Below are 24,270 nucleotides of genomic sequence, written 5' to 3'. Positions count from 1 at the left end.
GTTGTATCACAGCAGGAATAGCCTGATGGACAATACATTTCTTGAAACCTGTGCTAAAAAATTGATTGAAATTCAAATACTAGAAATACTGCAGAGGAGAACTGTGAAGTTGGTCTCCAATGTCATAACTCTGAATGGTAAAAATGAACTAGAGAAGCATAGACTTCTCAACTTAAAAAGAAAGCATTAGGGAAATGACCTTATGAAAGTAGAGAAGATTGTTAATGGTGAAAGAAATGTTAAACTGGAATATGTAATCGACATTTCGGGCCATGATCCTTCATCCTGAGCCCCATACCCCTTCAGTCCAAAACGTCAACTGTTTATTCCATTAATGCTGCCTGACTTGATGAGATCTGTCAACATTTTGTGTGTGTTGCTCAAGATTTCCAGTACCTGCAGAATTGTGTTTAATAACATGGACTATCAAGTCAACCCATGCGAGTAGAACTAAGCAACATTGGTTTAAAATTTGTACAGACTTTGGGAAGCAATTCCTTGCAAGAAAGTGACCATCACGTGGCCTATGATTACAAACAAACTTTGGTTGCAAAATATTCTGAAGCATTGAATGAGCAAATGGATTTAACCATAGAGTGGATGGATGAATAATGTTTTTTCTCATCCATCATTACTGTGATCTTACTTTCATGTAAAGAATGTTCTGTAGAGTGAATATTATACTCCCTTTTCTTCTTTTAGCCATTGTCTGAATCTTATTATTAAAGATATCAGGAAATAAACTACAAGGGATTTGAACATAAATTCAAGCAACACTATTCCAGTAGTACCCAGTGATCTGTCACCAACATCATTAGTACTCATATAACATACAAATTAAGCAATATTATCATTTCTGTTATGTTGCAACTAGGTTTCAGGGAAATATCAGGTGAACAGTTTTGATCATTCTATTTCAACACAAAGAGAAAAGTCTTCAAAATAAACTAAGTAGTTAAGTTATTATAAAAATTACCAGTTGGAAAGAAGTCTTTGCACTTTGCTGGTTTGCAGTACACAACTAAGTCAGACAACTCTTTGGCAATCTGTTGTTTCCTCTCCATCTCATTTCGATTCTCCTCCTGTTGAAACAGAACTCATATCAGCATTTGTATTGTTCAGAAGAAAATTACCACTTCATTATTATGTACATAATGAATTTCACACACAAATCCATTCATCCATAAATCAGGAGCAGAAAGACACTTAAGACAATTTCTAGCTCAGCTCTAACTTCTCTCAGTACCCCTCGATCCCTCCAACAGCCCAAATCTATCCATCTCTGATGAAGAGTCTGGGCTGGAAATATCCACTGTTTATTCCCCTCCATAGACATTACCTCACCAGCTGATTTCCTCCAGCATTTTGTTTGTGTTCCTTTGGATTTCCAGCATGTGCAGAATTTTGTGTCTTTCAATCTCAGTCTTGAATAGACTCAAGAATTGCACATTCACAGCCCACAGGTTTTGTTCATTCTGAAGGTCCACAACCACTTCACATAAAATATTTTTCTTCCTTATTTGGGACTGTGACTGGTGCTTCTGATGATTATATATAATAATCCATATTTCCTTGCAGATAGGAGGCCATTTTAGTTCATCTATCCCAGATCACAGATTAATCCCATTCTCCACCAATTTTTCCTGTGACCTATTCTTCCCAAGTTCCAACAAACCCCTACCACTCACCTGCACAGCATGGGTAATGTACAGTGGCAAATTAAACTACCAACATGGGTCTGTGGTGAAATCAGCTGCATATAGGGAAAACCCAGGTAGTCAGAACAAGGTGCAAATTCCACACATCAGAGATCAAGATTGCACCTGCTGCATGCTGCATCATTCTGCTGCCCATCAATAGCATAGAAAAGCATATCCAGAATATTATTTTAAATTAAATTGCAAAGGTTAATTGAGCACAATTAACAGGATGTGTTGAATCGTCTCAGTATGTATAATATCTTCCTTAACTGCAACAATTCTAAGTTTATTCAGACAACTGCTCAACACTTCTAAGACCATGGCACCTGTCAGAATTCTGAATTGGTTTTTATAATAAATTCATATAAAAACACAGCACAAAACAGGCCCTTCAGCCCATCTAGTCTGTGCTGAAACTATTTAAACTCTCTGCTCAACACCAGGACCAGAGACCTCCATATCCCTACCATTCACGCACCTACCCAAGCATATCTTAAACAATGAAATTGAGCTCGCATGCACCACTTGTGCTGGCAGCTCATTCCATGTTCTCATGACCCTTTAAATGAAAAAGATTCCCCTCATGTTCCTCTTTGACCCTTAACCCATGGCCTCTTGTTGTGGCTGCACCCAATCTCAGTGGAAAAAGCTTGCTTGCATTTATCCTTGTAATTTTGTATACATCTATCAAATCTCCTCTCAATCTTCTACGTTCCAAGGAATAAAGTCCTAACCTATTCAATCTTTCCTTATAACTTATCAAAGAGCTTGCCATTCTTCAAATTTCCACATTAAGTTTTTCAATGGGGAGGACAGAAGGGTAAAAGACTACAATGTCTAAAATGCCCCTTGGTTTGAAATTAGTTTGAAACCAATGCTACAACTGCACTGTTGTGAAGAAGTACTTTGGCTAGGAAATTAGATCAATAGCAAATGCTATGAATTGAAAAGAGTACGGGAAAATACTAACTGAGAAGCTTACACATGGTCACCAGAGGAATTCTTACTTCACAGTGGGCAGAATTTTCTGCTTTTAATTCGGTTGTAACAATTCAACCCAAATGTACTAAATTAATCAATGTTATTGATATGAGTTCAAACTCATAGTCAAAGGATAGGTATTCTTTATTTATAGTTTGCTTTACTTTTAAATAAGCTTTCCGCGGAGGCGTACCTGTACATATATCTTCTGAGAGCACTGTACCACTTCATGGTACCAGGAGAACAAATCTTCCAGTGTTTCAGTAGCAATATCCAGGGCCGGTGCATCCACAGGTACTTTTGGTTGGATAGTGAACACGAAACCCATCTCATTCATCCCATTTACCTGTTTAACTGTTTTCAAAGTAATTATTATTTCAGATCTTAGAGTGGCTCTGCACATGTGAATTCCAACTGAAACTGACCAGAACAATCTAAATAATTACACATTTTCATTATTGTATATTAGCAGATTGGGCATACGTACCAACAGAACAGTTAGCAAGTTCGACAATCCCTCTGCAAAATACACCTAGGGGATTATCTTCTGTTAGCTGAACAACAAAGTGAAAAATGAAAAAAAATACAGTGATGAGATCTGCAAACTGGACAAAGTTAATTCAAGATCATTATTAGTTTAGAAGTTGTAAGCTCCATAGTCATGATGGCAAAAGTAACAGTAATAGAAACAAAACTACAAGAAAAATCCATCTATGGGATTGCATTGATATGTTTAAGTAGAACTGTGCAGTTACATATGTCACGGTCAAGTCTTCGAGTCTATGAGAATATGGAAACCAACATTCAAACGAAATATACCTGGTTGTTTCCTTCCTCTTGAATTTCAGCTGCTATTTCTTCCACATAGTTGGCTGGAAAGTATTTTTGTATTTGATCTCCATAGTCCCCTGTCCACCTAAACAAATTATGCAGATAGAATTATTGAGCTGTGTGAACTAAAGCAACATTGTGCCTGGGAAAAGAGAAGGTAATGCAACTGGTTGGTAGGGAACTTCTCTGAGGATTTAGCTAATCCGGATTGTGGTTATATTGCTGGAAATTAAGAGACAACCTAGAGATAGTAATAGATTGAAGAGTCAGTTCTTGACCTTTCTACTCCAATCACTTGAGTGGTATCTGAAAGCACAACATTTTGATTCTGAGGCACGAATTCTGTCAACTAAGCCAAGGGTGAGCTTAACAATTATACACTCACTCTGTGGTCACTTTATTAGGTACAGGAGTAGAACCCAGTGTGGTTTGCTGCTGAAGTCCTTCCATTTCAAGGTTCAACATGTGTTCAGAGATGCTCTTCAGCACAGCACTGTTGTAACACATGGTTATTTGAATTACTGCTGCCTTTCTGTCAGCTTGAACCAGATTAGCCAGTCTCTTCTGACCTCTCATTTACAAGGCTTTCTTGCCCACAGAACTGCTGCTCACTGGATGCCCTTTGTTCCTAGTACCATTCTCTATAAACTCTAGAGACTGTTCTGCATGAAAATCACCGGAGATCTGCAGTTTCTGAAATACTCAAACTATTCCATATAGCACCAACAATCATTCTGTGGCTAAAGTTACTTTAGATCAAATTTCTTTCCTATTCTGATGTTTGGTCTGAACTACACTGAACCTCTTGACCATGTCAATATGCTTTTTATGCATTGAGACGCTGCCACATGATTGGCTAATTAGCTATTTGCATCAACCAGCAGGGGTACTGTTGTACTTAATAAAGTGCCCACTGAGTATATTTCCCTTCAGTCCGCCCAGAAGCTGCTTTATTTATGAATAAGTAATCTAATTTTAAGGAAAGAGTAAAGTTATAATATTGCTTCTTAGCTGCAGTAAATTGTCAGTCCAAATTGATTGTTATCTTTTGCATGAAAAAGAGTTGGGCATGTGACCAAGTGGTTAAAACGTTCGTCTAGTTACCTCAAGGTTGCTAGTTCGAGCCTCAGCTGTGGCAGTGTGTTTGTGCCCTTGAGCAAGGCACTTAATCACACATTGCTCTAGTGTCTGTGAGAGGAGTGGTGCCCCACACAGACTTCCAATCTGCGCCTTCTAAGGCATGAAAATGCCCGATGCTGGCCTCTCATGGTCTGAATCAACGTTCCCTCCCTCCCCTGCATGAGAAAGTTCAGCTGAGATTCTATCTAATCTCTTGTCTAGATGTAAAAAGGTCCCATCGCACTACTTTGAATAAAAGCAGGCTAGTAGCTCTGATGTCCTGGCTGAAATATGTATCCCTTACTAAGCATTTTGTGGGAGCTTTCTGTGCATAAATTGGATGCTGCTTTTCCATTTTACACCAGTTTAGAAACCACACCGTTCTGAGATACTACGCTCATGACAATGCTACATGGACAGAAGACAAGGCAAATATCAGGCATGAACTATTTCTAGATTAACAGAAAACATTTTAATGGTAGATGTCAGAATAAGTTGTGACACAAAATAATGAAGCAGAACGCAACATGACTTCAAAAATTCCTAGATCTTCTTCTAAGCTGCAGGCCAGGCACATTGTTTATGAAGAGGCAGTCAGGCCATACAAGACACACACAGACCAGGAGAGGAAGGTAATGTAATACCTATTATAAAGGCAGGTGTTGGTTCCGAATGTCCTTGAAGTTGTCGGGGGCATAAAAGCAAAAGTGGGAGAAATGAAGAAATTCCATTGAAGGGCTTGAGTGGAGTGCAATGGGCAGTCACTGCTTCATTGAATGCTTAGTGTACACACGCACACACACAACAATGGGATGTCATACCCACTGCAGTTGAAGGAGAAATACTTGCTGGAGAATGCAGGAAACCCAGGAAAGAAGGATGGAAACTTGCAGACTCTATAGGCTGCAGATGCTGAAATGTGGAGGAACAACGAACAACTGGAGGACCTCGGTGGGTGGAAAGGAATTGCCAATATTTCAGATTGAAACCCTGCATCGGTTTAGGAATTTGATGATGGCATATAGCTGTAAATTTCAGGGATGCTGGCCAAGGGAGATGTTGTCCAGAGGGAATGAGGTACGTGCAGCTCGGGGATTCGTCAAAGATCTGTGGAGGCGAAGAGCCATGGTTATCAGTGCAAAGTTGTTCAAAGCTGATCAGCAGTGCCAAAAAACATCCAAAGATCACACTGGAACACTGAAGCTCTACAGACTTTGTCTTTGAATACATGCTACATGTTACCACCCTCAGGATGCCCTTGGACAGTAATATGAACCTCCTACATCTTCTTCTTGCTAACTCACTAAATGAATTTCTTGACACTGTGTCTGCTTTCCGAATCAGTCCTTATTTTCACTATTCAAATGAAGAGGAAAAACCCTGATAAATTACCAGTTTATTTATTAGTTGCAAAACAAGAATCCTTACCACCCTTGGTCGTGCTTTTTGACATTGAGGATGATGACACCTCTAGGAAAAGAAAGTTCATCCGGTTGTTGAGCTTGATAATTGTACAGAGCTTTCACTGAACCCTAAGGATAAAGAAACACATGGTTAAAGTCTTTAGAGATTGAATCACATTGAAGAGGACTTGTATTTATAGTTACCATACAAGGCATCTAAACAAATAATTTTATTACTTATGAGTCAATGAAGGAAGCCTTTGAATAGGACTTATATCATTAGGATTAAGGAAATTTTGGAAGAAAGAAGTTTATAAGATTGGATACATATTAAGATCAAAGTAAATTTATTGCTAATATTGAAAGGAGAAAAATTGTATATTTAATTTTATGTAAACTGCACACTCCACCTTTCTCCTATCACCCTACATAAACCATCAACTCATATCAGCAAACTCGAATTTCATTGGTAAGTGAATATATTTGCGAGTAAGACATTTTCCTGCGTTAAAATTGCTTTTAGTGTTTTTCTTTTGATCTTAATGCATAGCATTGAAGGTACTTTCCTCCCACTGGCAATGTCTTTTCATACTTTAATCTTTTTAATCAGCCATGAATTTGCATATTAGCATGAACAAAGTTGGTAAAGAGAGAATCAAAGTTCAAAACTATTGGCAAACTTTTAATCTACATTCCTAATTATTCAAGATCAAATGCCACAGTATGTATCTAATAAACCACCTAGATTTTTGCGTTCTAGGAAATAGCTTAGACATGAGGCTGGCCTCTGTGCTGACAAAAATTCAGTTGCTTCAAAAGTCCTCAATTGTTCAATTACAATCCCTTCCCTACTCCTTCAACAGCCCAAGTAGAAAGAGATCACGAGTCTCAATGCTTCTATTTTCCTTATTGTGAGGTAATGAGTTCCTGCATTCTTAAGACAAGAGAAGGAAACTAAGGAACCAGCTGTAAGGCCCATGTCTAAATGGTGGAAAGGATGAAAATATTCATTGGAGTCCAAATTACAGTTTCCACCTTTGTTACTTCTAGTCTTGACTATTTCATAACACTCCTGACCATCCTCCATAGTCTATTCTTTGTAAATTTCAAGACGCCAAATAAGCCTGCTGTTTATTTTCCCTTTTCACCCATGCCTCAAGGATTCCCTGAGCAACACTATGAATTTAGGAAAGGTGTTTTTTTTAACGTTTGCTTTCTTATGTTTGTTTTCAAATTCAATCACTCTCCTATTTGCAGTGATGCCAACTGGTCAACACCCTGTACATTGGGTGGAATTCCCTTCCTATTATTCTGTCTTATTGGCTTTTCATAAGATCATCTTTAAAACTGTTTCAAAAAGCTGTTAGTAATCTTCTCTCATATAACCTAATGAGGCTTACAGCTCCTGGGGACCCCTCAGACATGGGTTGCTGTATTAAAAATGCTAAATAAATTTAAATTATTGTTGTCCATCATGCATACCAGTCTCAATCATCTACAAGTGTCGTAGAATTATAGAAAAATATAGCACATTAACATGCCCTTCGGGCCATCTAGTCTATGGCGAACTATTCATCTACCTAGTCCTATTGACCTGCACTTGGACCCTAGACCACCACACCGCCCCCCCATCCACGTACCCATCCAACTTTCTCTTAAATGTGAAATCGAAATCACATTCACCACTTCCTTTCTTCCTTTTTCAATCTTTTTATTAATTTTAGAATATATAGACAAAACATAGCAATGATACAATAGGAGATAAATTGTTACACTTACAAACAGTAATCGTAAAATCCAATATTGAAATTTCACAAAGCTCCCAATCATATAAAACTAACAACGGATAATACAAATCAAAAAAAATTTTTAAAAAAATCATGAAAAAGAAAAAAAAAACCAAAACCAAAAAAAAAATCCCATCCCAAAAGAAAGACAAAATTAATCAACTAAACTAAAAGACTTGGGCAAATCTAAGAACTTAAAAATGAAAAAGAAGAAAACCTTAGTGCCGACGACTCCATTCCCCTCCAACATCAATACAGAGAAATAAAATAAGTTTGGAAATAAAGATATTACATTAAGTGAAAATGCTGAATGAATGGCCTCCAAGTTTTTTCAAACTTGATGGAAGGGTCATAAACTGCACTTCTAATTTTCTCCAAATTCAAACACAGCATATTTTGTGAAAACCAATGAAATACCTTAGGAGGGTTAATCTCTTTCCAATTCAACAAAATAGACCTTCTAGCCATTAAAGTAAGAAATGCAATCATCCTTCGTGATGAAGAGTTTAAATTATTTAAATCTATCATTGGTAGTCCAAAAATAGCAGTAATTGGATGTGGTTGTAAGTCTATATTTAAAACTGTTGAAATAATATCAAAAATATCTTTCCAATATTTCTGCAACAGGGGACATGACCAAAACATGTTGGTTAGAGAAGCTATCTCGAAATGACATCTGTCACATATTGGATTAATATAAGAGTAATAGTGAGATAGTTTATCTTTGGACATATGAGCCCTACCACTTCCTCTGCCTACTTGATTCACACTCTCACCACCCTCTGAGTGAAGAAGTTCCCCTTCATGTTTCCCTTAAACATTTCATCTTTCATCCTCAACCCATGACCTTTGGTTGTAGTCTCACACGATCTCACTCACTACAACGGTCGGCTGGTGGCGCAGTGAGATCAGCCGCGGGCTCGAGAACAAAGGTTCCCCAGTTCAGTCCGGTGGCAAACCGCTCCCAAGCGCGCTCTCCATCCATGCTGGGTTGATGTCGAGATCGCAACTCGACCTCGTTAAAAAAAAACACTTGCCACCTCCAGTTTAAATTCCCACACGGAATATTGTGGAGGATCAAATACCCAAACTGAAACCTCAGTGGAAAAAGCCTACCTGCATTTTCCCTATCTATATGTCTCATAATTTTGTATTTCTCTATCAAATCTCTCCTCAGTATCCTATGCTCTAAGGAATAAAGTCTTAACCTATTGAACCCTCCCTATAACTCAAGTCTTCAAGTTCTGGCAAAACCCTTGTAAGTTTTCTCTGCACTCTGTCAAGCTTACTTTAGTCTTTCCTGTAGGTAGGTGACTAGAACTGCACACAATACTTCAAATCAGGCCTCACCGCATCTTGTACAACTTCAACACAATATTCCAACCCCTGTACTTAATACATTGATTTATAAAGGCCAATGTGCCAAAAGATCTCTTTACGACCCTATCTGCTGTACCTATGACACCACTTTCAAGGAATTATGGATCTGTATTCCCAAATCAGTGCCCCAAATCAGTCCCTTGTCAGTGCCCTATCGATCACTGTATAAATCCTACCCTGTTTGGTCCTCTCAAAAGTGCAACACCTCACATTTACCTGCAATAAATGTCATCTGCCATTTTTTAGAACCCACTGCAATCTTTGATAGCCCTCTGCGCTGTCCACTACATGCCCAATCTTAGTGTTATCTGCAAATTTGCGGATCCAGTTTACTACATTACAGACATCCCACCTCTCCTGGAAGTTCCAGGAGTCTCCCGCATATTAATAGTGGCTCCCTGATGCCCGCAAATTATATACAATATCACGGAAATCAATTTTTATGAGAGCGAGTGAGCAAAAGCAAGAAAGAGCGCGAGAGAGAAAGCAAGCGAGAGAGCAAGAGAGAAAGCAAAAGCACGCGAGTGACCACGAGAGCGAGCGTGCGTGTGAGCGAGACAGAGAGCGAGAGTGCGCCATGGCAGAGTGTTCCAAAAAAAAAAAAAAAAGAAAATATAAAACATACGTCATTCCAGACTACACTAAAGTGTATCCCTGCCTAATAGGGGTCAAAAATAATGACAGTGTTGCTCGCTGCACTGTTTGCAACAGTGACTTTTCTATTGCCCACGGTGGGTCAAGACTGTAAAAGACGTGTTGAGGTGAGTTTAACAGGTGTCATTCATTCATTAGCGTAGCTAACGTTATTTAAACTAGCTGGCTAGCTGTTAAGGAGCTACTCTATTGCAGATATCCCACCTCTCTCGCAAGTTCCGGGAGTCTCCCGCAAATTGATGGTGCTACCTCCCTGAAATGAGTTTTTGTAGGGTGGGATGTCTGACATTATCATCCAAATTGTAGATATAAGACCATAAGACCATAAGACAAAGGAGCAGAAGTAGGCCCATCGATGAACAAACAGCAATGGACCCAGCACCGATCCCTGCAGCACGTCACTAGTCACAGGCCTCCAGTTAGAGAGGCAATCACTTAGTACCACTATCTGACTTTGCCCGTAAGACAATGTCTAATCCAATTTACTACCTCATTCTGAATGCCAAGCCACTGACCATTCTTGATCAACCTCCCATGCGGGAGCTTGTCAACGTCCATGTAGGCAACATCCACTGCTTTGCCTTCATCAACTTTCCCAATAACTTCCTTGTAAAATTATATAAGATTAATTAGATACATACTGACTATCCCTAATCAGTTCTTGTCTATCCAAAAGCTTATATATATATATAGTCCCTTAGAACACCTTCAATAAATTTCCCACTATTGCTGCTGGACTCACTGGCTTACTCTTACAGCCTGTCTTAAACAACAGAGCAACATTAGCTGTCCTCAGTTGAATCCAAGGTCCTTTCAGAAATCAGGAAAGAGGCAAAAACTTGTTGCTTCCTGATTGTTTTATTAAACGGTAATAGAAGAAAGAAAAAATTAATAGGAACAGAGGCTAGTAGCTGAAGGGAGAAGCAAAAGAAAGAGAAAAAAGATGGTGCTACCTTATAGTCAGCTCTTTTTATACTCAGAAATGGAGATAAGAAAAAATCCATTCAAATTCACAGATAAGAGTCAGCCAATCAGAAAGCCCCTATTCAAATAATACAGCACTATAGAAGCTTCCAGGGCTAGGTGTAAGTCAACTCCTTGGTCTTCTGCTGTATATCATTTTGTACTTCAGAATATTTTAATTGCTGCAAAATAATGTGGGACATCATGAAAGACTTGTGCAAGGAGCAATAGCAAAGTCTTTGATTCTTTCGGAGGAGGAATGAGCTGAGGGTAAAATTAGGAGGGAATACATTTTTACTTATATTCAATTTTTTATCACTCAATAATCAATTCTACTGGAGGTTCCGCTGAGTGCTTGTTGCATATGATGATGTAGTAGGCAATGTCTACTTCGCAGTGAGGTTCTTCCTTGAATATATCAAACAATATATTGCTGTTGTATAATGTATTTGTGGTCCTGATGGCCAAAGCACTGGTCATTTTGACAAAAAGTAGCTGCTAATTACCTAAAAGGCAGCAAATTATTGGAGAAGAATCAACATTTGTGAATAAAGAATTGAGATTTATGTTTTATTCATAAATCAGTTTTCAAAACTTACACAATATTCAAATACAACTTAATAGTTTAAAATAAAAAGGAGGGATGCTTCTCCAAACATTTGTTCTGTCTCCCATTTGAGATTTTGGTATAAAATTTTGAAACCCAGAACAAGAATTTCACTTTAAGTTTCCAATTTCTGCCTCTCACAGCAAAATTTAGTCAATATTACATAAGCACAAGAAAAGTCAATTTCAGAATCCTACCTTTGAAGGTGCAAGTTCATTTGGATCCACATAATTTATCCCATAGAGACTGCCATAGTCTTTTACCTGAAAGCAGAACAAAACTGTAGTTATGGAGAATAATAAAGATTGATATGCGTGTAGTTTCAGGGCATTTTGAGGAGACCTTTCTATTAGAATAATGATATGTTAATTCTTTGAACTTAATCAAAAATCCTTTTGTGATTTATGCTTCTTTAAAAACAGAAGGGAAACATAATCTGAATTTACACAATGGTAGGGCTAATCTGCATTCAACAATGACAATGCCTTTGGATTTTAAATTAAAAAAGTTGAAGTCTGTCCCAAGCCTTGTGGCCCATCAGGCCGGTGCTTATGCCATCTGAGAATACGAGACTCCACCCCCACCCCCCCACCCCCCGGATAGGATGCCAGTCTATCGCAAGGTTAACCCCTAGCATTTTGCCGGTACCCATTTTCAGCTGGGTGGACTGGAGCAGTGCTGCCTTGGCTGAGACTCAAACCCATGACCTTCAGATCATGAGCCCAACACCCTAACCATTCACGCACCACACCCTTTGGATTTTAGGTATTGTATAAAATGGAGGCAAGTCCACAATTTGCTGCCAGTATTAAGCAATAAGAAAGCTAGGCATAATTTTACTTGAGGTTTTGGAATTAAGAGGATAACAAAAAATCATTTAACAAACAACAGGACAAATACAAGATGCACAGGCTCAATTGCAAGGATTAAACCCTCATTCTCTACCATCTAGAGCGCAAAGAACAGCAGGCACATTGGAACACCAGTGATTCCCCTGTGTATCATATAGTTTTCTTACCAAGTCAGAATTTTGCAAGACCCTCCCTAAAAGTACTGGAGCTGTTCTTATGAGCTGCCTACCCTCACCTCCTCAAGAGGTAGTTGGAATGGTCAGTAACTGCTAAATTCCATAAATTACAAATTAATTCAGATGTCCGCTTTCCAATCCTTATAAATACCAGTTGAGTTTTATCCTCAAGGTTTTTGTCAGGGTGCAGAAGGAGTCTTTTAAAATAGAGCTGTTTGGACAAGGACAGTTATAAGCATCAAGTCACTCCAGTATCATGAATGATCATGAACTGATGCTAAAGACAGCCAGTTAACCTCAGGGTTAGGGAAATGAATTTTTTTTTTTTTTTTTTTTTTTACACACTTTCTTACCTGAGGAGAGAAGCATATCAGCAATAACATACCACATCAGTGAAAAGAGTATTGTTAAGAAAATAAGCAGAACACTTACCACACTGTAACGCTCAAGCATTTTTTCTGTGACTGGATAACGGAGTTTCATTTTTCTATATAAGGGATGTTTTTTATGATAACTGATAAGTTCCACAAGGCTGTCAAACTCTGCTGAGGTCCCTAGTATGTACTTGCCTTCGTCATAGTTAATACGGCAGTGCTTAACCTTACTGTCGGCCCTGGGGGTAAGTCACAAAATTAAAGTTTCAGTGATGGTGCGACAGGTATATTTGATTAAAATATGTTTAGGAATGTTTAGTTCGCTTACCTAAAGGTAATAGCATAGGAATTTGACTCATCTCGCTTTCGAACCAGAAAGGCCCCATCTCTGGGTATCCTCATAAGCATGTCCTCGGCTTCTCCCCGACTTAGATTTTTATAGTACCATCTGGAAATAACAAAAAACTATGCAGTGATTCAGTTCATTGAGAAATTGCTTTTCATTTCGTGGAGCTGTATTGAAACTTTTCAACCAACTTCCTGATCTTCGCGGATCAGTTGAGGAACATCTCTCAGCAGTACTGCAACCAGCGCGCTCCCTGCCAGAGCAGAGCTAAATTACAGAACTAATAGGAAACTGTTGAACCTGTACTCAACTCCAGAACCATAGTCTCTACAATCGAGCTGAAGTGCCGAGATAATGTTAACACTCAGAAGCCAAGTTCCCAGACACTGTCAGCTCATTCACTGAAGCATTCAAGATGCATCTTCCAACCTATACAACCATGCCCCCAACAATACAGGTCAATGGCAGGAACAATGGAAAACACACCTCTCAGAGAAGGCAAGCATTAATGGTGAAATACATCACTGCCTTCATTAGCCTTTGACTGACTGTAGAAAATGGTGTTTGCATATTAAAACCCTGCAAAATACAGTACTTGTGGCCTGCTGGGCAGTAGCGATTCCTACCATCACACTTGCTTCTGGGAGTTAGACTGCTAACAGAAGGCGTGGTACGACCAATACTTGCTCTGCAAAATCCTTCAAATCCAGTGAACCAATACTTATGCTCTCTCCCAGCCAAACATCCCAACATGGAGGCCGTATTTACACTCAGCTCTGCTGGGCAGACATCACTTGCAGACCCGCTCCAGCTCCCAGAATATGCTCTCTCCTCTGAGCTCTGTCATAGGATGAGTTTATAAGGGAAAAGATTAAAGGAAGTTCATAAATTGCTTAGCAAAGTTCTCAGACTGACTGCTTAACATGGAGAAGAATCAGAGGATGGCACTAGACACTTTTATTCCATGCACCAGGAGCATAACAGAAACATGGCGGACATGATGGAAGAAGCACGTCACCTCACAAAGCTACCAGCTGCCCGTCCCATCAGGCATTTCACATTCTTTCTTCAAAGGGTCTGTGTTCCCACACTAGACCTATCAGCCAGCGCTGAACCCACAGAATCAGAGTGAAAGCAAGTTTCCTCGATCTGCAGGACAACCTAAGATAAGTTTTGCAACTACTAACCTCCAGGTGTGATAATTAAACAAAGTTTGATTTTCATGATTTTTGATTATTTTTGATGTGCAACCATTATTGCTCCTTTTCCAGTGAATGGAGCTCTCACATGTTGGATCTGACTGTTTAATCCTTAGACTGGACTGTTTTATTTTTATTTTCCTTGCAGCTTAACAATTAATTGTCTGCTTGTATTTTATGTAATTGCTTATACACAAGCAACTGCTTACTATTATTCCTAGTGGCTATACGGAGTAAGATTCTGGAAAGCCTTAGAAATTTCTTTGTTCTCCATTTCTCAAATGTGCTTTCTCATTGGTTAACTTAGCACTGTAGTATTCAAATGAGTACTTTCTAATTGATTGTCTCTTATCTACAGATTTGAATCCGTTTATCCTGAATATCCATCCATTGGCAGTAGAAAGATATTTTTGATATATGACTTCTAGATCTCTCTGTTTTTGATAGATTTATGAGGGATTATTGATAACTTTGTGGCCTAAGGTAAAAGGAGTCAATCTTAGAAACCTGAGCACATTTATTGTTCAACATAGTCCCCTCCTACATTTACACACTTAGTCTAGCGGTCATGGAGCATACAGATCCCTTCTTTGTAGAAGTCAGCATCTTGGATCTCCAGAAAGTGGTCCACAGCAGGGGTGATTGATAAGTTTGTGGCCTAATGTAGAAGGAGATGAGTTATTAACTTCAAACTTTCTGCATAATCACTCAGAGTTGAAATGCGCGTGCATGTAATGAGAGCTGTATAACTCATCTCCTTCTACCTTCGGCCACAAACTTATCAATCACCTCTGCTGTGGACCACTTTCTGGAGGTCCAAGACGCCGAATTCTACAAAGAAGGGATCCGTATGCTCCACGACTGCTGGACTAAGCGTGTACATGTAGGATGGGAGTATGTTGAAAAATAAATGTGCTAGATTTTCTAAAATTGACTCCTTCTACCTTAGACCACGAACTTATCAATCACCCCATGTACATTAAGTGCAGATTTTTGATGGTGTACTTACTCCTGAGATTCATGAGGATTTGGGCAAGGTACTGCTTCAGTTAAACATAATTCAAATTCACTGCACCGTAAAGGTGTATTCTGATAGTATTGCACTAGGTCATAGACATTATGGAAAGTTAAGTTATCCGTCAGGAAGTATTTACTGCCCTCTTCATCTGTGACAGAGCGAATGCGACAGTGCTGAACTCTTCCGTTCCTCCTAGTTTCAAAAACACAGAGAAAAGAATTAAAGTGTCAGTTTTTATTTAATATTTAACATCTCTGTTGGAACATAACATTGTCCATAGAGTTTAGTTAGTAGATGAGAGTGTGATTAGGTGAACTGCTCTAATGCCGTTCTACTTCTAAGCGTTTTATTGGAGAAACTTGTCCCCTCACTATTTTTGGGACAGACATAGACTGTTTAGCATTTGCAGAAGTCTCTCTGAGACCTGGAAGTCATCTTACAAAGCATTATGATCTGATCACAAGATACAAGTTGGAGGAGGAATGTGAGAAGGGAAGAGAACTAGTCACAAAAAGAGTATTTTTGTCCAGCTATCTGCACTGACTGATGTAGTCTTTTTAGCCAAAGCCCACTTTCCAGCTTTGGGCCAATAGACACGGAGGATCTTAAACAAAGATATTCTGAAAGTGCTGGAACTCCGGAGTAACAAACAGAAAATGCCGCAGGAACTCAGCAGGTCAGGCAGCACCTATAGAGAAATAAAGAGCTGGTGTTTTTTTGGCCGAGAAGGTCCCGATGAATAGTGTCAGCCAAAAATGTTGTCTCCTTATTCCTCTCCAAAGGTGCTGCCTGACCTGCTGAATTCCTTCAGCATTTTGCGTGTGTCACTTCAAATGCATATCCATGCCTACACGGACACAGTATTTCCTTTTGCAATACAATGTGCTCCAAACCTCTGCTCCTTTGAAAAAAGAATGCCTCATCACAATTCTTTTCAGTATTAGTTGTGTATTTGTACAATTTTCTCCCATAAAGATTGATATAAGACCACAAGAGCAGAATTAGGCTATTTGGCTGATTGAGTCTGCCCCACCATCTCTTCGTGGCTGATCCATTATTCCTCTCAGCCCCAATCCCCTGCCTTCTCTCGCTACACCTTCGTGCTTTGACCAATCAACGATCCATCAACATTCACCTTAAATATTCATAAAGACTTGGCCTCCACAGATTCCGGTAGCAACCCATTCCACAGATTCATCAGTCTCTGTCTAAAGAACTTCCTCCTCATCTCCATTCTAAAAGTATACCCCTCTTCAACTGAGGCTGTGTCCTCTGGTCCTAAACTCTCCCTCATAGGAAATATCCTCTTCACATCCACTCTGTCAAGGCTTTTTACCATCCTATAGGTTTCAATTAGGTCAAACAGATAAAAGTATCTGTTTAACTCCTCTAACATCACCTTGTTCTCCAAAATGACTTAATTCTCCTAGGGACCTATGTAAAGTTAATAACTCTGCTGATAAATCATCTTGTCCAAACACTAGGTGAAATATAAATAATCATTAACTGTCAAGTTCTTAGGCAATATATATTCATGGCTATCCAAAGGTTATGAATAACAATCCATGCTACTATTAGCAGAAACAAGGCTTAAGGTTGCATTGTCAAATCATTTAAAGAAGTTTACTGTGATGATCACTGGCAAATGATGACACTTAAACATTTTCAGTCCTTATTGCAGAAGCACTGGGCACAGGCTGGTTAATTTAGTTACACACAGCTACTTGCCTCTGCTATTGTAATGAAACTAAATACATGCTTGATCTTCTTTGTTTTGTTGACTAATTTTTCCGATTGTCCAAGACATGTTCCCAATGTGGGAGACTCCAGGACCAGAGGGAACAGCCTCAGAATAGAAAGACATCTCTTTAGAAAAGTGATGAGGATGACTTTCGTTAGCCAGAAGGTGGAGAATGTGTGGAATACATTGCCAGAGATGGCTGTGGAGGTAACATCAGTGGGTATACTTAAAGAGAGGTTGACAGGTTCTTGATTAGTAAGGGATTAAAGGTTATGGAAAGAAGACAGGAGAGTGAAGTCAAGAAGGAAAATAAATCAGCCATGATCAAATGGCGGAGCAAACTTGATTAATCGAATGGCCTAATTCTGCTCCTATGTCTTATGGTATAACTTTATTTTAATATCTTTAATGAATGCAACGGTTTAGTATTTTTGCTGCTATTTCTGCACTTCTATAATCACATTTTACGACAACACTTTCAATCCATTACATGGATAAGTGAAAAGCTAGAGTTTATCTTTTATTAGATTGTTTGCCATTTTATCTTTTTTGGCCTTTTTTTTATAACCTTTCTTCAAATATTTCTGCAGCCAACACTGTCATATAAACATTGCTTTTGTGGAATAATTATGACTGAGGAAACTTTGGTAGATAAAGTTTAGTGAAAGAGTACAGCAATACCAAAATGACAAGGTGAAGTCTCCGGGGAATGTATCACTCTCACGGACCAAAAACGTTCCGTCTCGTCCCGATGTTTCTGCACAGAACTCCTGTAACAGCTTCTCTGCTCGCTGTCTGCCATCCTTGCCCATTTTCCCATGAAACCATTTCTCATTGAAGTGACGAGTCATGCTGTCGCTTCTCTAAATAGAAAAATTTCATCGATTAATTTTGTACATGATTATGAGTTAAGAGTTACAGTAAAGGAAGCATACAAGAAGTAAGCCAAAGGGTACAGCTGTCTTACTGAAATTTTGTAGGGCCCTGCACTGTTGAATACAGGTCTGGTTTCTCTCGCTGAGGAAGAGGGGGAGGATACCTTCACATTAGCATTTACTAAGAAGAACATTGCAGCAGGAGAATTCAGTAAACTGGGTATGGGGGCAGGGAGAGTGAAATTCTAGAATATTTTAACATTTTAAATGAAGTATTAGGTATCTTAAAGGGCTTAAAGATGGATAAAGCATGAGGACCTGATGAGATGCATCCCAGACCGCTGTAGATGACAATAAGCTTGCTGGAATCCTGACGGAGACACCCAAATCTTAGCTGGCCACAAGTGAGGTGCGAGATCACTGGAAGGCAGCTGGTATGGTAACTTTAATCATGAAGAGCAGCAGGGTAAGCGCGATAACTACCAGTAGCTGTGTGGGGCTGAATGACGTACACCTACTTTAATTTATGTTCTTTTGTTCCTACGTTAAGTCTTTGGGGTTCAGATCTTTGAGAGATCGTGAACTTGAGTTTTTGGGAGATATGACTAAGAGGATTTCCGAGGACAGGACAGTAGATGTTGACTACACGGCTGCCCTGGAAAGTATGATCACATGGGATACAGAGTAATCAAGCCAACTACATAGAAAATTGTCCTGGTGGTAGGAGGTTTCATTTTCACATTGAAGGGGTGTGACCAGTGGTGTGTAGCAAGAATCAATGCAAGGTCCTCCGTGGTTTCTCATCTATATTAATGTTTTGCATGAGCAAATAGGTGGCATGATTAGCAAGTCTGAAGAGGACACCATAATTGGTGGTGTAGTGACAGTGAAGAAGTTTGTCTGAGGTTACAACAGGATATCATCTTGAAATGTGTGCAGGTGGACTTTAACTTAGACCACTGTTAAGGAGATGCATTTTGGGAAGTCAAACCAAGCAAGAAATATACAGTAAATCGTGGGGCCCCAGGGAATAATTTTGAACAGACAGACCTTGGGGCACAACCACATAGTTCCCTGGAATTTGAAACACAGATAGCCAGAGTGATGAAGACGGTGTACAATATGTTTGCCTTCATTGGCTGTGGTAGTGAGCACAAGAGTGGTGACATCACGTTACAGTTGTACACAATATTGGCTAGACCATACTTGCAGTACTGTGTGCACTTCAAAGCTCAATGTAAGTTTATTATCAAAGTATATGCATGTCACCACGTACAATCCTGAGATGCATTTTCTTGCAGGCAGTCACAATGAATACAAGAAACACAACAGAATCAATGAAAGACCACACCAAAAAGGACAATGAACAAAACATAACACACTGTGCGACTCAAAAGAAAAATGAAATAATAATGATAACATTAAACAAGCAATAAATAGCAAGAATGTTAGATGAAAATTCCTTCAAAGTGAGTCCATGGTTTGTGGAACAGTTCAGTGTTGGGGCAAGTGATGGTTGAGGGGAAATAGCTTTTCCTGAACTCGGTAGTGTGGGTCTTGAGGCTCCTCTACCACCTTCCTGATGGCAGCAGTGAGATGAGAGCACAGCCTGGATGGCGGGGATCCCTGATAATGGATACTGCTTTCCTGCAATAGTGCTCCATATAAATATGAGCAATGGTGGGGATGGTTCCACCTGTGGTGGACTGGGCCATATCCATTACTTTTTGTAGTAGGATTTTCTGTTCGAGGGCCTTGGTGTTTCCATCCCAGGCCAAAGTGAGAGGGTGAAGGTATCGGTGAACACTCCAGCTAACTGATCAACACAAGTCTTTAGTAATCGGTCAGGTACCCCACCTTGGCTGGATGCTTTCTGTAGGTTCACCCTCCTGAAAGAACACCACACCACAGAAAGATGCGGCCAAGCTAGAGATGGCGCAGAAAAGATTCACGGTGTTGTTGCCAGGATTGGACAGCTTCAATTATAAGGAGAGATTTGATAGGCTGGCACTGTCACAGGAGGTCCAGGAAGCTGGAACAGTAACAATACGGAAGAGACATTTGGACAGATACTTGAATGGGGAAGGCACACAGAAGGATATGGAATTAATACAGGCAAGCGTGACTAGTATAGTTAATGTAGGAATGAGGGTTAGCATAAACGTATAGCTCGAAGGATGGATTTCTATGCTGTACAGCTCTATGTCTATCTACAAAGGCTCTGTCAGAAACTGGTGATTTTGTTGTTCATAAAGAGATCTTGCAGTGGAGACAAATAAAGGGAAATTGAACTGAGGCATCTAAAACTGATTTCTCTTTGGTTGATAGGAAGATTCCCTTGGGCAAGTGAAGTTTTAATCAGGTCACACATAATTCCTGTGATTGGAAGATATATTTGATGTATTTTTTATTGCAGCAAATTGTGTTGTCCTGAATGCAGTGCCTAAGGAAAGTTAAGTCAATAGCTACTTTTAAAAAAGAATTAAGGATATGCTTGTAAAGGAAACATTTACAGGGCTATTGAGAAACAGCAGTGGAGCAGTGCTTTCAAAGAAAAGAAGCAAGACTTTTTCAATGCAGTTTGGAGAAATTTATAGAACATTTGGGCAGGGAATGTGGCAGAAGGAAGGAAGATAAAGTTAATGCTGGGGATAGGGATCCTCTTATCCTCACCTACCACCCCACCAGCCTTTGTGTCCAACACATAATTCTCCACATCTTCCCCCAGCTACAGTGGGATCCCACCACCAAGCACATTTTTCCCTACCCCCATTTTCTGATTTCCACAGGGATCACTCCTGATGTGACTCTCTTATCAACTCGTCCCTCCCCACTGATCCTTGCAAGCCGAACAAGTGTTACACCCGCCCCTACACCTCCTCCCTCACTACCATTCAGGGCTCCCAAACAGTCCTTCCAGACGAGGCAATACTTCATCTGTAAGCCTGTTGGGGTCATCTACTGTATCTGGTGTGCCCTTCTGTATATCAGTGAGACCCGACATAGATTGGGAGACCGCTTCGCCGAGCACCTATGCTCTGTCCGCCAGAAAAAGCAGGATCTCCCAGTGGCCACCCATTTTATTTGCACTTCCCATTCCAAAATGTCAGTCCATGGCCTCCTCTACTGTTTCAATAAGGCCACACTCAGGTCATAACATCTTATATTCCATTGGGACAACATCCAACCTGAAGGCATGAACATGAATTTCTCAGACTTCTTGCAATGCCTCCCACCCACTTCACCATTCTCCATTCCCATTTCCCTCTCTTACCTCATCTCCAGCCTCTGATGCTGCTCCCTCTTTTCTTTCTTCTATGGCCTTCTGTCCTCTACCAGTTTCCCCCTTCTCCAGCCCTGTATCTCTTTCACCAATCAACTTCCCAGCTCTTTACTTCATCCCTCCACCCCCCTCCCTTTCCTGGTTTCACTTATTACCTTGTGTTTCTTCCTCCTCTCCCTCCACTTTCTTACTCCCACTCCTCATCTTTTCTTTCCAGCCCTAATGAAGGGTCTCAGCACAAAACATCGACATTGACTGTACTCTTTTCCACAGAGGCTGCCTGGCTTGCTGAGTTCCTCCAGAATTTTGTGTATGCTGCTTTAATGCTAAATAAAGCAGTTAATTTATACAAGATCATAGGCGGCAAGGAGCAACATTCAGATTCCGATACATTTATTTATCATCTGAACATACAGTGAAATGCAAAGTTTGCGTTGCCAACCAGCACAACCTAAAGATGTGCTGAGGGCAGCCCGCAAGAGTCACCACATATGGCGACCTAGCAGGCCCACAATACTTGGCAGAACAACACAGAGCACAACGAGCAACATAACTACATCAAAACAACCCCCTTCCCTTGACCCCACCAACCCACATAGACAGGTAGTTCGTAATCGTTAAGACAGGCCTCCGGCCTCCAGCAGACATTATAGAAGAGGCATAAAGTTAAATTCACCAGGATAATACCAGTGACAGTGACAATGAAGAGCAATTCACTAGCAGTGAAAAAGTTGGCGGATGGGTCATGAAAGACTGTAAGTGTAGAAGACCTTGATTTCAGTGTTGATCTTTGAATATGCAATTTAGAAGAAGCCAACACAAAATAAACTTGATACTATTCACTGCTGGGGCGGGGGTGGGGGGGGAACAAACAAAAAAAAAAGGGAACGACAGGAATAAACACATTAAACTATACCTGGCATGATGCTTTTGTGCATTCATTATCATCATCACTTGGATCTGAAAAATACAGCTTGCCATCTACGATTACGCAATAATGTTTGTACCATTTCTGTCAAAAGAAGTCAAACAGAATTGAAAACCACATCACGGTTCAAGTTGGTATGCGATTAGTACCAACAATGATGTACAAAAAACAGAAATGTAAAGTTTGATAATACTACATTGCTCTGTGATGAGAGTCTTTGTTTAATTTAGTGTTTTGGGATGATCCACATTCAATATGTAAAACTATTGTACCAGAGTTCTTCCCCCAGTAAATACATGAAGAGCGAGATGTGACTCAGGTCTGTTCCTGTGAAGAGCACACTGAAGAAAGTGGACTATACTTACACAAGCTCATTCAAGTAGCCTAGTTTTATTCTGGCACTAGAATTACTCTCAGAACTACTGCTGTTTTTAATTTCAAGAAACCAAAGCTGATTTTATTTTAATACTGTCATTGCTTTACAGTGTTTTCCATAGCACAGTCAATATTTGCACATTTCTGAATTAATTTCAATTCACCTTAACCAAAATTTCTAAATTTGTAATTCCTTTGATTATCCATATTCAGGAAATTAGGAATAGGAACAGTTAATGGAACTATAAATGATCTGAATCTAACCATAACTTTGCATTCCCCTCTACCTGGACTTACTTTCCACTCCTTTGCTTATCAAGAATCCTTCTACCTCTGCCTTAAAGATGTACAAAGATTTTGCTTCCACAGCCCTTTGAGTAAGAGCTTAAAAGACTCACAACCCTCAGAGGAAAGAAATTTCACCTCATCTATGTCTTAAATGGTGAATCTAATTCAAGATGACTCCCTAATTCAAGATTCTCTCCCAAGAGGAAATATCCATCCTGTTAAGACACCTCTATAATTCCAGTCTAAGGCATGAAGAATGTGTGAATATTGTTGCTTGGAGTCTTACCAGATCTATTGGATCCAGCATATAGAGAAATCCAGACTTCTTTTCAAGCTCCTTGAAACTGGTGTAAATAGTTGAGCATGAAGTCTCTTGCTGGGAATCCAATTTTTTGTGCTGAAACAGTGGCAGAAATTTTAGGGTTACTATTGCAGATCTGATCAATGGCTGAGCCATCTAACCAATGCCAATCCGATGACTGGCTACAACACACGTAACAAAGATTTCGGGCCTCATTAACTGTGGCAGGTCGCATCATGGCTACAAATGTGGCATGGAATCAAAGCCATTAGTGGGCATTATAGGATGTGCGAAAAGCAACATAAGCATATGCATTTTTGCTCAATCTCCCTGAGATAGAACTTAGAACATAGAACAGTGCAGCACAGGAACAGACCTGGTGGCCCAGTGTTGTGCCAAACCAGCTAAAAAGTAAATCAAAAACAGCCAAAAACTAGTCTCTCCTACCATATCCATACATCTTCATCACATTCATGTGCCTATCTAAATGTCTCACATACTCACAGGGAACAAGCTATTACAGTTTATTGTACAAGGTTTATTCTGTTGCATCTCGCCCTGTGTCCATCGCCGACCATTGTGTTAACTCCATCCGGATCTTACTCCCTTCCCCTCCCTCTCACTCCCTTTCTCTTCATCCCACAGGCTGATTCCTTCAGCTTGGACTCCAGGCTATTCTCTTTGATTTCCCTAGCCATGCATTTAAAAATAAAAGTGTTTAAGTAGGAAAATTTTAAGAGCTGGGAGCTCAGTTGAAGTCGCAATGAGCTAAAAATTGGTTTCTCAGAAACATTTGCTGAAGAAGCAACACCCAGAGCAGTTTGGATTCTATTTGAGCCACAGTGTCAAATGATTGATGGAGACAATTTGTTTCAGAGCTAACCTGGATTACGGTTAGGATAGATTTATGCATCAAGGTATTATGACTTGCTATATTGCAGAACTACATTTAGAAACTACTTGATTTTATGTCTACATGTAGAATAATAAAAAAAAAATTGAGAAAGGCCAGGATATTCTTTGGCTCTACAAACATATGTCTTTTCTCTTGTGTCCTACGTTTGATAGTAAAACATTCAATAAAATTGTC

General features: G+C 39.7%; 1 protein-coding gene across 1 annotated transcript in view; it reads right to left on the bottom strand.

The window, feature by feature from the left end:
• Positions 1 to 24,270, bottom strand: part of plcg2 (phospholipase C, gamma 2) — a 216,569-nt gene that overhangs the window by 15,662 nt on the left and 176,637 nt on the right. Inside the window, exons 14-25 of the mRNA XM_072279854.1 lie at positions 23,166 to 23,276; positions 22,205 to 22,300; positions 17,812 to 17,993; positions 15,381 to 15,581; positions 13,155 to 13,274; positions 12,885 to 13,065; positions 11,623 to 11,688; positions 6,060 to 6,163; positions 3,501 to 3,597; positions 3,169 to 3,235; positions 2,875 to 3,035; positions 977 to 1,082 (exon numbers count right to left, since the gene is read on the bottom strand). Coding sequence (XP_072135955.1) covers positions 977 to 1,082; positions 2,875 to 3,035; positions 3,169 to 3,235; positions 3,501 to 3,597; positions 6,060 to 6,163; positions 11,623 to 11,688; positions 12,885 to 13,065; positions 13,155 to 13,274; positions 15,381 to 15,581; positions 17,812 to 17,993; positions 22,205 to 22,300; positions 23,166 to 23,276 — 1,492 coding nt within the window. The remainder of the gene's footprint in view (positions 1 to 976; positions 1,083 to 2,874; positions 3,036 to 3,168; positions 3,236 to 3,500; positions 3,598 to 6,059; positions 6,164 to 11,622; positions 11,689 to 12,884; positions 13,066 to 13,154; positions 13,275 to 15,380; positions 15,582 to 17,811; positions 17,994 to 22,204; positions 22,301 to 23,165; positions 23,277 to 24,270) is intronic.

Source organism: Mobula birostris, chromosome 15 (assembly GCF_030028105.1).
Source record: "Mobula birostris isolate sMobBir1 chromosome 15, sMobBir1.hap1, whole genome shotgun sequence".
NCBI lineage: Eukaryota > Metazoa > Chordata > Chondrichthyes > Myliobatiformes > Myliobatidae > Mobula > Mobula birostris.
This window is presented reverse-complemented; position numbering and strand designations above follow the sequence as displayed.